This window comes from Piliocolobus tephrosceles, chromosome 9 (assembly GCF_002776525.5).
Source record: "Piliocolobus tephrosceles isolate RC106 chromosome 9, ASM277652v3, whole genome shotgun sequence".
In the NCBI taxonomy this organism is placed as follows: domain Eukaryota; kingdom Metazoa; phylum Chordata; class Mammalia; order Primates; family Cercopithecidae; genus Piliocolobus; species Piliocolobus tephrosceles.
This window is the reverse complement of record NC_045442.1, coordinates 70926472-70941276: the sequence shown is the minus strand read 5'-3', so window position 1 is coordinate 70941276 and position 14805 is coordinate 70926472. Positions and strand designations below refer to the sequence as shown.

At 36.9% G+C, this 14805-nt stretch overlaps 1 protein-coding gene across 3 annotated transcripts in view; it reads right to left on the bottom strand.

Annotated features, from left to right (window-relative positions):
• Positions 1 to 14805, bottom strand: part of ADK (adenosine kinase) — a 591886-nt gene that overhangs the window by 110315 nt on the left and 466766 nt on the right. For all 3 annotated transcript variants that reach the window (XM_023204899.2, XM_031936187.1, XM_023204900.1), the window contains exon 9: positions 8293 to 8407. In XM_023204899.2, coding sequence (XP_023060667.1) covers positions 8293 to 8407 — 115 coding nt within the window. The remainder of the gene's footprint in view (positions 1 to 8292; positions 8408 to 14805) is intronic.

Genomic DNA, 14805 nt, shown 5'->3' with positions numbered 1-14805 from the left:
TCCCATCTCTCTGGGACAGAGCACCTGAGGGAAGGAACAGCTGTGGGCACAGCTTCAGCAGACTTAAACTTTCCTGCCTACCGGCTCTGAAGAGAGCAGCGAATCTCCCAGCACAGCGCTCGAGCTCTGCTAAGCGACAGACTGCCTCCTCAAGTGTGTCCCTGACCCTAATGCCTCTTGACTGGGAGATACCTCCTAGCAAGGGTCGACAGACCCTTCATAATGGAGAGCTCTGGCTGGCATCTGGCGGGTGCCTCTCTGGGACGAAGCTTCCAGAGGAAGGAACAGGCAGCAATCTTTGCTGTCTGCAGCCTCTGCTGGTGATACCCAGGCAAACAGGATCTGGAGTAGACCTCCAGCAAATTCCAGCAGACCTGCAGCAGAGGGGCCTGTCCGTTAGAAGGAAAACTAACAAACAGAAAGGAATAGCACCAACATCAACAAAAAGGATGTCCACACAAAAACCCATCTGAAGGTCACCAGCATCAAAGACCAAAGGTAGATAAATCCACAAAGATGAGGAAAAACCAGTGCAAAAAGGCTGAAAATTCCAAAAACCAGAATGACTCTTCTCCTCCAAAGGATCACAACTCCTCGCCAGCAAGGGAACAAACTGGACAGAGAATAAGTTTGACAAATTGACAAAAGTTGACTTCAGAAGGTGGGTAATAACAAACTCCGCCGAGCTAAAGGAGCATGTTCTAAACCAATGCAAGGAAACTAAGAACCTTGATAAAAGGTTAGAGGAATTGCTAACTAGAATAACCAGTTTAGAGAAGAACATAAATGACCTGATGGAGCTGAAAAACACAGCACGAACACTTCGTGAAGCATACACAAGTATCAATAGAAGAAAGGATATCAGAGATTGAAGATCAACAAAACAAAATAAAGCATGAAGATAAGATTAGAGAAAAAAGAATGGAAAGGAATGAACAAACCTCCAAGAAATACGGGACTATATGAAAAGACCAAACCTACATTTGATTGGTGTACCTGAAAGTGATGGGGAGAATGGAACCAAGTTGGAAAACACTCTTCAGAATATTATCCAAGAGAGCTTCCCCAACCTAGCAAGACAGGCCAACGTTCACATTCAGGAAATACACAGAACACCACAAAGATACTCCTTGAGAAGAACGACCCCAAAACACATAATCCTCAGATTCACCAAGATTGAAATGAAGGAGAAAACGTTAAGGGCAGCCAGAGAGAAAGGTTGGGTTACCCACAAAGGGAAGCCATTCAGACTAACAGCGGATCCCTCTGCAGAAACCCTATGAGCCAGAAGAGAGTGGGGGGTCAATATTTAACATTCTTAAAGAAAAGAATTTTCAACCCAGAATTTCATATCCAGCCAAACTAAGCTTTATAAGCAAAGGAGAAATAAAATCCTTTACAGACAAGCAAATGCTGAGATTTTGTCACCCCCAGGCCTGCCTTACAAGAGCTCCTGAATGAAACACTAAATATGGAAAGGAAAAACTGGTACCAGCCACTGCAAAAACATACCAAATTGTAAAGACCATCAAGACTATGAAGAAACTGCATCAACTAATGGGCAAAATAACCAGCTAGCATCATAATGACAGGATCAAATTCACACATAATATATTCACCTTAAATGTAAATGGGCTAAATGCCCCAATTAAAAGACACAGACTGGCAAATTGGATAAAGAATCAAGACCCATCGGTGTGCAGTATTCAGGAGCCCCATCTCACGTGTGAAGACGCACATTGGCTCAAAATAAAGGGATGGAGGAATATTTACAAAGCAAGTGGAAAGCAAAAAAAAAGCAGGGGTTGTAATCTTAGTCTCTGATAAAACAGACTTTAAACCAACAAAGATCAAAAAAGACAAAGAAGGGCATTACATAAGGGTGAAGGGATCGATGCAACAAGAAGAGCGAACTATCCTAAATATACATGCACCCAATACAGGAGCACCCAGATTCATAAAGCAAGTTCTTAGAGATCTACAAAGAGACCTAGACTTCCACACAATAATAGTGGGAGATTTTAACACCCCACTGTCAATATTAGATCAATGAGACTGAAAATTAACAATGATATTCAGGACTTAAACTCAGCTCTGGCCAAGCAGACCTAACAGACATCTACAGAACTCTCCACCCCAAATCAACAGACTATACATTCTTCTCAGCACCACATCGCACTTATTCTAAAATTGACCACATAATTGGAAGTAAAACACTCCTCAGCACATGCAAAATAATGGAAATCATAACAAACAGTCTCTCAGACCACAGTGCAATCATATTAGAACTCAGGACTAAGAAACTCACTCAAAACAACTGCATGGTAACTGAACAATCTGCCCCTGAATGACTACTGGGTAAATAATGAAATTAAGGCAGAAATAAATAAGTTCTTTAAAACCAATGAGAACAGAGACACAATGTACCAGAATCTCTGAGACACAGCTAAAGCAGTGTTAAGAGGGACATTTATAGCACTAAATGCCCACAGGAGAAAGCAGGAAAGATCTAAAATCAAAATCCTAATATCACAATTAAAAGAACTAGAGAAGCAAGAGCAAACAAATTCAAAACCTAGCAGAAGGCAAGAAATAACTAAGATCAGAGCAGAACTGAAGGAGATAGACAAAAAAAAATCCTTCCAAAACTCAATGAATCCAGGAGTTGGTTTTTTGAAAAGGTTAACAAAATAGATAGACTGCTAGCCAGACTAATAAAGAAGAAAAGAGAGTAGAATCAAATAGACATAATAAAAAATGATAAAGGGAGATCACCACTGATCCCACAGAAATATAAACTACCATCAGAGGATACTATAAATATCTATACACAAATAAACTAGAAAATCTAGAAGAAATGGATAAATTCCTGGACACATACACTCTCCCAAAACTAAACCAGGAAGGAGTTGAATCCCTGAATAGACCAATAACAGGCTCTGAAATAATGAAAAGCGCAGGAGCAGATGGATTCACAGCTGAATTCTACCAGAGGTACAAAGAGGAGCTGGTACCATTCCTTCTGAAACTATTCTCTAACTTATTTTATGGGGCCAGCATCATCCTGATACCAAAACCTGGCAGAGACAACAAAAAAAGAAAATTTCAGGCCAATATCCCTGATGAACATTGACGCAAAAGTCCTCAATAAAATTCTGGCAAACTGAATCCAGCAGCACATCAAAAAGCTTATCCATCACGATCAAGTCGGCTTCATCCCTGGGATGCAAGGCTGGTTCAACATACACAAATTAACAAACGTAATCCATCATATAAACAGAACCAACGACAAAAGCTACATGAGTATCTCAATAGATGGAGAAAAGGCCTTCAATAAAATTCAACACTCCCTCATGCTAAAAACTCTCAAAAAACTAGGTATTGATGGAACATATCTCAAAATAATAAGAACTATTTATGACAAACCCACAGCCAATATCACACCGAATGGGCAAAAGCTGGAAGGATTGCCTTTGAAAACCAGCACAAGACAAGGATGGATGCCTTGTCTCACCACTCCTATTCAAGACAGTATTGGAAGCTCTGACCAGGGCAATCAGGCAAGAGAAAGAAATAAAGGGTATTCAAATAGGAAAAGAGGAAGTCAAATTGTCTCTGTCTGCAGATGACATGACTGTATATTTAGAAAACCCCATCGTCTCAGCCCAAAATTTCCTTAAGCTGAGAAGCAATTTCAGCAAAGTCTCAGGACACAAAATCAATGTGCTAAAATCACAAGCATTCCTATACACCAATAATAGACAGAGAGCCAAATCATGAGTGAACTCCCATTCACAATTGCTTCAAAGAGAATAAAATAACTAAGAATACAACTTAAAAGGGATGTGAAGGACCTCTTCAAGGAGAACTACAAACCACTGCTCAAGGAAATAAGAGAGGACACAAACAAATGGAAAAACATTCCATGCTCACGGATAGGAAGAATCAATATTATGAAAAGAGCCATAATACCCAAAGTAATTTACAGATTCAATGCTATCCCCATCAACCTACCACTGACTTTCTTCACAGGATTAGAAAAAAATAAATTTCATATGGAACCAAAAAAGAGCCTGTATAGCCAAGACAATCTTAAGCAAAAAGAACAAAGCTGGAGGCATCATGCTTCCTGACTTCAAACTGTACTACAAGGCAACAGTAACCAAAAGAGCATGGTACTGGTACAAAAACAGACATATAGATCAATGGAACAGAACAGAGGCCTCAGAAATAACGCCACACATTTACAACCATCTGATCTTTGAGAAACCTGACAAAAACAAACAATGGGGAAAGCATTCCCTATTTAATAAATGGTTTTGGGAAAACTGACTAGCCATAGGCAGAAAACTGAAACTGGACCCCTTCTTTACACCTTATACAAAAATTAACTCAAGATGGATTAAAGACTTAAATGTAAGACCTACAACCATAAAAACCCTAGAAGAAAACCTAGGAAATACCATTCAGGACATAGGCATGGGCAAAGACTTCATGACTAAAACACCAAAAGCAATGGCAACAAAAACCAATACTGACAAATGTGATCTAATTAAATTAAGAACTTCTACACAGCAAATGAAACTATCATCAGAGTGAACAGGCAACCTACAGAATGGGAGAAAATTTTTGCAATCTATCCATCTGACAAATGGCCAATATCCAGAATCTACAAAGAACTTAAACAAACTTAGAAGAAACAACCCCATCAAAAAGTGGGCAAAGGATATGAACAGACACTCTCAAAAGAAGGTATTTATGCAGCCAACAAACATATGAAAAAAAGCTCATCATCCCTGGTCATTAGAGAAGTGAAAATCAAAACCACAATGAGATACCATCTCACATCAGTTAGAATGGTGATCACTAAAAAGTCAGGAAACAACAGATGCTGCCGAGGATGTGGAGAAACAGGAATGCTTTTACACTGTTGGTGGGAGTGTAAATTAGTTCAACCATTGTGGAAAACAGTGTGGCGATTCCTCAAGGATCTAGAACCAGAAATACCATTTGACCCAGCAATCCCATTACTGGGTATATACCCAAAGGATTATAAATCATTCTGCTATAAAGACACATACACACGTATATTCACAATAGCAAAGACTTGGAAACAACCCAAATGCCCATCAAAGATAGACTGGATAAAGAAAATGTGGCACATATACACCATGGAATACTATGCAGCCATAAAAAGGATGAGTTCATGTCCTTTGCAGGGACATGGATGAAGCTGGAAACCATCATTCTCAGCAAACTAACACAGGAATAGAAAACTAAACACTGAATGTTCTCACTCATAAGTAGGAGTTGAACAATGAGAACACACGGACACAGGGAGGGCAACATCACACACCAGGGTCTGTTGGGAGGTGGCAGGGCGGGGGGGTTGGGGAGAGATAGCATTAGGAGAAATAGCTAATGTGGATGATGGGTTGATAGATGTAGGAAATCACCATGGCACATGTATACCTATGTAACCAACATGCACATTCTGTACATGTATCCCAGAATGTAAAGTATAATTTAAAAAAATAGGTTTAAGGCACAATGATTCCTAATTAGTCTTTTAATATGTGTGTTAGCACTGCCTTGTGCCATTCTGGAATGTCACTTATGGTAAATTAAGGGACACTTTCTCTCTCTATCTTCCATCAGTATTTTAATGCTAGGAGGTGGGAAAAAGCTGATCCATATTCAAGAGGAAAGGAGGGAAAACAATAACAAATTGGCATCTCTTTTGTGAATTGCCCCACAGGCCAAGCATTTTTATGTTCTTAATCATTATTAAATGGCTTAACATGACACCCAGAGCCTGGCGAATGATTGCATCCTGACATGAGAACGAATTACAAATGAAATGAAAGATCAAGCCGTATTAGAGGACTGCCTCTGGGAAATGAAAATCTTTAATTCTCTTTTATTATTGACATTTATTTGGCTGCAATGAATAACAACATAGCAAAGAGATTCAGCTACGCTTGTGCACTGAATAGCTTATCCCAGGGCTCAAAACTGCATTAACATTTATCATGTTTGCTTTTGTAGCTGACACCACTGAACAGATTCTCTATCCATCTTGTATTTATCATGCATTGCAGATATAGTGCATCCTCTAATTTAAGTTCATTTTCATATGGTAGGAACAGCAAAGATTAGCCAGTGTCTTTCCTCAAATAAATTCCAGCTTGTAAGCATTCCTAAGAATGGCTTAATAGATTTAATAAAGAATAAAATGAGTTCACAAGGAAATACAGTCACAGGATGGGGAGGTTAATTTTCAATTTTGGGAAAACTGCAAATTCACAATGAGGAAGACACTTGTATAGTATGTATATCTAGAATATACAAAGACTTAAAATGAATGTCTCCACAAAGAGCAACCAAAGAATATTTTGTAAATCTGAAGGTAGTACTACAATTCCCATAAGAAGCCTGCATGTTTTTCACTTTTCTAAACTGTTTACTGTTAAGACAGGAATAATCCTTATACTATAGGAAGAAAGCAATTCAGATAGTTTGTATCAATGCAGGGATACCTTTTCATGGTTTCTTTTCTCTCTTGTACAAATTAACAACCTGGTTCTTTCTGCCACCACAATAAAATATTGCTAGTACTTGTGCCTTTGCTTACTTGATCCTCTTTGACTCCATTGCTCTCCGTCCTTTTTTTTGTTCTGTTTTTTGGAGACAGGGTCTTGATCTGTCACCCATGCTAGGGTGCAGTAGAGAGATCATAGCTCAACACAGCCTCGAACTTCTGGGCTCAAGTGATCTTCTTGCATCAACCTCCCAAGTAGCCAGGACTATGGCATGTGTCACTACTCCCTCAGCTAATTTTTTTTAAAACTTATTTTTTCTAGAGATTAGGTCTTGCTGTTACTAAGGCTGCTCTCCAACTCCTGGGATCAAGCAATCCTCCCACCTTGACTTCCTAAAGTGCTAGAGTTACAGGTGTGAACCACTGTGCCCACTTGTCCTCCTTTCTTTAAATTCTTCCTAGAATTTAAGGATTAGCAAGGATATCAATGTATCTTGGGAAAGCCACTCAACATCTCTGAATCTTGTTTGAAATTTTTAAAAAAAAACTTTTCTTTCTTTTTTTAAGGTTTTAATTATAGATAATTTAAAACATATCCATAAGTGGAGATAATAGCATAATGATGCCCCCATATATCCACTGTCTAGCTTCAACAATTAATTCATTACCAGTCTCATTTCATTTATACCTTCACTTTAACACTCACTGAATTACTTTGAAGCAAGTATTTTTTGAAACAAATCTCTGAATCTTGCTTTTTACTATTCTGAAATAAGAAAGTTGATCTATATGTATCTATCCTATAACATCATGTTATAAACCTCAAATATAAACAATAAAATTTATTTTAAAAAAGAAAGAAAATATCCTGACAATAATTTCATCTTTGACCAGTTTCAGGCTTTATATTTAATTCAACACAAATGTATTTCATATTCACTATAACATCTTTTTTCAAGATTTACTGATCTCCTGAGTCAATACAATCCATATAGTTTGCACCAATAGATAAGAACTATAATTATATTTTACTTTGTACTTATATTTTATGAATACTATTTTAATTCCCAATTAGGTCTTTAAGGTTCCTATTTTATATTTCAGTGTTCAGCAGAGTACTGAACAAACACATAGGTAATACTAAATTGCTCTGGTTTACAATAATAACTAATCAACTGATTGGTTTTAATCTGAATGGTACAGACAGAATTAAAACATTTATATTTTGGTTTTAATAGTGGGTAGTTCCATATTAACACTATTAATCATTTTAATCAATAACATGTTTGCTTACTAGATGAAATTCCTGTTTTATGAGTGCTATAAAATAGATGGTAAAATAAAACAAAAAATGAGATTTTCTTCTTGAAGGAAAAATGGAAAATGTAACTTAGTTCTGGATTGTTTTTGTTCATAATTGAGTAAATTTATTTTACTCTAGTGCAGGTATTTTATAAATGAAATGTATCCTTTTTTTTAGGAAAGATATTTCTTGATTGACAAAATTCCCAAAATAATTAAGTAAATTATATCCAAGTGGTTTATTTAACTAAATTTTAATAAATTATCTTCTTGAACATGAAATCTTTTCTACTGAGATACAGGGTAGAAATATTTATTAAAGTAAAATACTTTATTTTATATATATTGTACATGTATAGTGTACATATTATAATAGAAAGAAAACAGAATTCTTTTGTAAATGATTAATCTCCGTAATACTAGATTCATCACAAATTTCCCACATGTACCTGTAGCCATTATAGTGTCATCTCTCCCTTGGGTGAAGATCACGATTCGCTGCCTCTTTGAGTTCATCTTTGGCAGGGCTTGTGTCTTTTTGGCTATCTCTTTAATGTCTTTAGTCTATTAACAGAAGGAAGGAAAAAATTCTCATGACCAATAAAATAAAACAAAACTTTATTAGTAGTTTAACAATTTAGCTTCTGTTGATCAAAATAAGAGACCTGCATATCTATTAAGAGACATTACATTTTTTTAAAACCATATACAAAAGTAAATAGAATAGCACAGTGACTTCCAAGGAACCTATCAACGATCTACACAAATTTAAAATGTATGATGAATCTTCTTTCACCTATATCCTCATCCACTTGCTTTTCAGATTATTCTAAAGTAAACCCCAAGAACTATATATAATTTCATCTATAAATGTTTTAGTATATATCTTTGAAAGGTAATGATAAACATAACCATAAAACTATTATCATACTTCAAAAATTATTAATAATGACTAAGTATCAGCAAATATCCAGGCAGTTTTCAAATTCCCAATTAAAGACAGGTTTTTATAAAGAGGAAAATTTAATTATTTTAGAGGGTTAAAGAACATAATTATGCTGACTTTGGAAAAAATACAGGTCTTATAATGCCAATTTTTCAAAGGACTGATTTGAGAGAAAGAAATGCTAATCCTTTCCTACAAAGACTTAATTTTCTTTAAAAAGTATAAAGTTTAAAAAATGACAAACTAATTGTCAAACCCTGATGCTGTTTTTCACGCCACACAGGCCATAAAGTTTTACTGAAATCTTTACTGAAGTTTACTGAAATCTTGAAACCTAACTCTTGAGCTAAAGGCAGAAGTTTTAGAATCATCTTTTCAACCATTTTGGATAATTTGAAAATCCATGTCTGTATTCAGTGGGCTTCTAAAACGGTCCATCTTTTTGGGCTTTGCTAACAAAACTAATTTATTCTATCATTATGCAAAGTTTCAAATAGTTACAAAGAAAGAAACACCTATCAGAGGGGAAATACAGCTGAGTGGCATAAATGAAGGATATATAAGAGAACAGATAGAATATATGAGAGAGAAACATTTAGGCAAGCAAAGCAGACAGGTCACAATGGTTTGCAATGGTTACAAACATCACCAGAAACCGGTATTTTTAAAGGGATGACAATCTGTAGTGAAATACTTTTATATTGTTTGTTCACTCAATATTTAATAAATTCCAGATAATACATGAAGCTAAGCTTCTAATATACATAACAGGATGACTTCTAGAGGACAGTTGTTTCTGAAAAAGAATAGCCATTTGGAGGGGGACAGCGCTACTGACTTTTCAAACATGCTGACTCTTTCGCTTTCGGTTGCTTATTTTAGAACAGAACTAAGCCTGAACTCTGATAAGATGAGAAGAAATTCCCTTAGTTTCAGGAGACAGACTTTTAGAAATGACTAGTAACAGCTGAAAGGACCGAAAAAATGCCATGTAATATCTTCACTCACCTAAATAAATGTAAGCATATAATTAAAACAACTCATGTATATTTTGGCAATTTCCTTACCACAAATATATTTTACTACTATGGGATTTTTGCTTTTGATTAAGTACAGCTCATATTTAATAAAGATAAGAGACAAACACATTCACTTTATCATCCTGAAAGCAGAATCTTATGACTATACTAGATGTTCTTTAAAATAAAGTCTTTCTTCAAGGTGGTATAAGGAATACATTAAGAATAAGATTCCGGCCGGATGTAGTGGTAATCCCAGCACTTTGGGAGGCCGAGGCGGGCAGATTATGAGGTCAACAGATCAAGACCATCCTGGTCAAGATGGTGAAATTCCGTCTCTACTAAAAATACAAAAATTAGTAGGGCGTGGTGGCATGTGCCTGTAGTCCCAGCTACTCCAGAGGGCTGAGGCAGGAGAATTGCTTGAACCCAGGAGGGAAAGGTTGCAGTGTGCAGAGATTGTGCCACTGCACTCCAGCCTGGTGACAGAACGAGACATCATCTCAAAAAAAAAAAAAAAAAAAAAAAAAGATTCCATGGTTGCTTTCTACCAACCCTTTGAGAAGATATATTTTGTTGAGAGCTTTGGTAATTTAATCAAAGAAATGTTTCTTATGTCTCAAATTAAACCTCATAAAATGGCAATTAAAGGACAAAATAAACTTTCCAAGTACAAAACATAATTCTTCCCAGATGTATGTAAAATTTTATTTCTCTTTCTACAGTAATTCCTCTCCTCTGTCCCCAACAGGTCTTCTCCCTTACAATTAAGCTCACACATCTTAACAAACAATGAAATTACAAGGACTTTTAGAATATGACAGGCTTGGATTTACTATTTGTATGATTTGGGGCAGGTTAATAAACCTCTCGAAGCTCCATTTCCTCATCTACAAAACTAAGAAAATGTTCACATTAAAAGATTTTGGGGGATAAGTATGCTAAGATTAGTGGGCAAAAGGTTAAAGAAAACAGGATATTTAGTCTCAAAGCATGTCCCCCTAAGATATTCATTACAAAAGAAAAAATAAAAATGTTATAGCAGAGAAAATTGACAGACATCACCTTAACCCAGATAGATCAGTTTAGTGATGCTAAAATTAGTGGATAAAACAGAATGCTTTCATAGCCCCAAAGTAGTATCTCCTCCAAGATATTTATTAAATACAATGGGAAAATAGTAACTTTACAGAGGATAAACTAGCAAACACCACCTAAACCTAGTGATCAAAGTTTAGCATCACCAACAATAAGAAACTGTGAGACTGTGTACCTCCTTAATATGATGCACCAAGAAAGGAATATCACTTCTGTGGTTTCCCTGCCAAAAATGCCTAATCTCAATGTAATCATGAGAAAACATCAGACAAACTCAAATGGAAGGACATTCTACAAAAATGATTGACCAGTACTTTTCAAAAGCATAAAGTTCATGAACAACAAGAGTGAGGAACTATCACAGATTAGAAGAGACTAAGGAGACATGACAAATATGCAAAGTGGGATTTGATTCTGAAACAGAAAAAGGAAATTAGAGAAAAAACAGTTGAAACCAGAATAAAGCCTGTATATAGTTCAGTTATTGCAGTTCAATGTTAATTTTCTGTTATTCATTATACTTTGGTTATGTAAGATGTTAATATTAGGGGAAACTGGGTGAAGGGTATGTGGGAATTCTGTACTATTTTTGTAATTTTTCTAAGACTTAAGTTATTTTAAAATAAAAAGTTAAAAATTGTGAGGATGAAAGAAGATGAGGTAAGTGAAATAGCTTAATGCAATATTCAGCATATACTAAGAACTTAAATACTAACTTCTTTCCTCTAATTACTCTCATTTTAATACTCTTCAAAATCGTTACATCCTTAGGTTGCCCCAAAATCTCTAGAAAAGGCTTCAAGAGTTTTGAGTATGGAACATTCAATTACAGTGGCTATAAGGGAGAAGACAAAGACAGGGAGGAGTAAGAAGTATGAGTTGAAAGCTCATAAAATTGAGATATGAGCCATGTATATAGCTTTAAAGTGCTCATTAAATCTTAACTTCTCTAGTCAGTAGGTACTATTATTATCCCTATTTTATAGATGAAGAAACTAAAAGCCATGTATAAAGCTCTAAAGTATTCATTAAGGTAAGGCGTGGTGGCTCATGCCTGTAATCCCAGCACTCTGGAAGGTGGAGGTGGGTGAATTGCTTGAGCCTAGGAATTTGAGACTAGGCTGGGCAACATAGTAAAACTTCATCTCTACAAAAAAATACAAAAATTTGCTGGGTGTGGTGGCATGCACCTATAGTCCCAGCTACTTAGAAGGCTGAGGTAGGAGGATGGCTTGAGCCTGGGAGACAGAGGTTTCAGGGAGCTGAGATCACACCACTGCACTCCAGCATGGGCGACAAAGCCAGATCCTGTCTCAAAAAAAAAAAAAAAAAAAAAAAAAAGGAGAGAGAGAATGACACTGGAATTTTGATAGGGATTGCACTGAATCTACAGATTGCCTGAGTCCAGGAGGCAGAGGGTGCAGTGAGCTGAGATTGTACCATTGCATTCCAGCCGGGGCAACAGAGTGAGGCTGTATCAAATCAATCAATCAATCAATCAATCAATAAAATAAAGTACTCATTAAATCTGAACTACTCTAGGCAGTAGGTACTCATACATATCCCTTTTTATGAATGAAGAAACTGAGTCACAGACGTTAAGTAATGTGCCTAAGGTCATAAATATAAGCAGTGGAGAACACACTAGCACCCAGAGTCTGACTCCAAGGATAATACACTTAACCATTATTACAGTGCTTCTATAAATGCTAGCAATGTGCTTTTTGTTGTTTTTATCACAAAACTACAGCATGTTCATCCTAAACCATTTTCTTACCACATTCACAAATCATTCCTGATCTTGTGTTTAAGTCTGCTATTTTTTCTTAATTAATTTGGCTGATATTTTTACTCCAGAGAATTTCAGTGCTTTTTTTTTTTTTTGAGATGGAGTTTCACTCTTGTTGCCCAGGCTGGAGTACAATGGTGTGATCTTGGCTCACTGCAACCTCCGCCTCCCGGGTTCAATCGATTCTCCTGCCTCAGCCTCCCGAGTAACTGGGATTACAGGTGCCCGCCACCCCACCCAGCTAATTTTTGTATTTTTAGTAGAGACAGGGTCTCACCATGTTGGCCAGGCTGGTCTCGAACTCCTGACCTCAGGTGATCTGCCCGCCTCGGCCTCTCAAAGTGCTGGGATTACAGGCATGAGCCACCGTGCCTGGCTGAATTTTAGTTTTTGAGTTTCAAGATATTTTTCATTTCTCTCTGGGGGCGGTGGCTCACGCCTGTAATCCCAGCACTTTGGGAGGCTGAGGCAGACGGATCACGAGGTCAGGAGATCGAGACCATCCTGGCTAACACGGTGAAACCGCATCTCTACTAAAAATACAAAAAATTAGCGGGGCATGGTGGCGGGCGCCTGTAGTCCCAGCTACTCGGGAGGCTGAGGCAGGAGAATGGCTGAACCCAGGAGGTGGAGCTTGCAGTGAGCTGAGATCGCGCTAATGCACTCCAGCCTGGGCGACAGAGCGATACTCCGTGTCAAATAATAATAATAATAATAAAATAAAAAAAGATATTTTTCATTTCTCAAAGTCATTTTGAAATGTAATCTCCTCTTCCAACATGTTACAATGTGTGAGAGAAAGCTGTGTGGTTTATAGTAAAGAGCACTAGACAGAAGAGAACTGAGTTCTGGTTCTGGCTACATAATATATTAGCTATGTGACTTTGAACAAGCCATAGAGCCTTTTTTTTTTTGAGATGGAGTTTCGCTCTTGTTGCCCAGGCTGGTGTGCAATGGCACGATTTCAGCTCACGGCAACCTCCACATCCTGGTACAAGCAATTCTGTCTCAGCCTCCCAAGTAGCTGGGATTATAGGTGTTCGCCACCACACCTGGCTAATTTGTTGTATTTTAAGTAGAGATGGGGTTTCACCATGTTGGCCAGGCTGGTCTCGAACTCCTGACCTCAGGTGATCCACCCACCTTGGCCTCCCAAAGTGCTGGGATTACAGGCATGGGAGCCACCGCGCCCAGCCATATAGCCTATTTTTTTTTAATCTGTTGAACTGATATGGCAATACATAACCTATCGATCTCTCAAGGTTTGTGCAAGTATGAATGTATTAATGATATGTTGGGAAAGGTTTTATAAACTGTGAAGCATTTTATAAATGTAGAATTATGCTTTTATTGTCATTAGTGATCACACTGTATTCCAAGTCAAAGAACATACTGTCTTCATTCTTTTTTTTTTTTTTTACCTACTTGTATCTTTGAATTGAAGATACATCTCTTTTAGAGAGCATATAGTTAGACCTTAGTTTTTTTATCCAGTCTGAGAATGTCTGCCTTTTTATATTATTTACTCCAGATTAACATTATTATTAATATAGTTGAATTAATATCTGCCATTAGCTATTTGTTTTCCATATGTCGTATTTTAAAAAATATGTTTTATCCCTTCTTTACTGCCTTGTTTTATATGAAATAGGTATTTTCCAATGTAGCATTTTAATTTCTTTTTTTTATTTTTTCTGTTACACACAACTTTATTATCTTGGTAGAACTACAAAATTCATTTTAATTACTAGTAGTGTTATTATTACTAGAATTTTTTTTTTAAATCATACTTTAATTTCTGGGACACATGTGCAGAATGTGCAGGTTTGTTACAGAGGTGTACACGTGTCATGGTGGTTTGCTGCAGCCATCAACCTGTCATCTACATTAGTTATTTCTCCTAATGATATCCCTCCTCTAACCCCCCACCCCCTGACAGACCCCAGTGTATGATGCTGCCCTCCCTGTGTCCATGTGTTTTCATTGTTCAATTCCCACTTATGAGTGAGAACATGTGGTGTTTGGTTTTCTGTTCCTGTGTTAGTTTGCTGAGAATGATGGTTTCTAGCTTCATCCATGTCCGTGCAAAGAACATGAACTGGATTCCTCA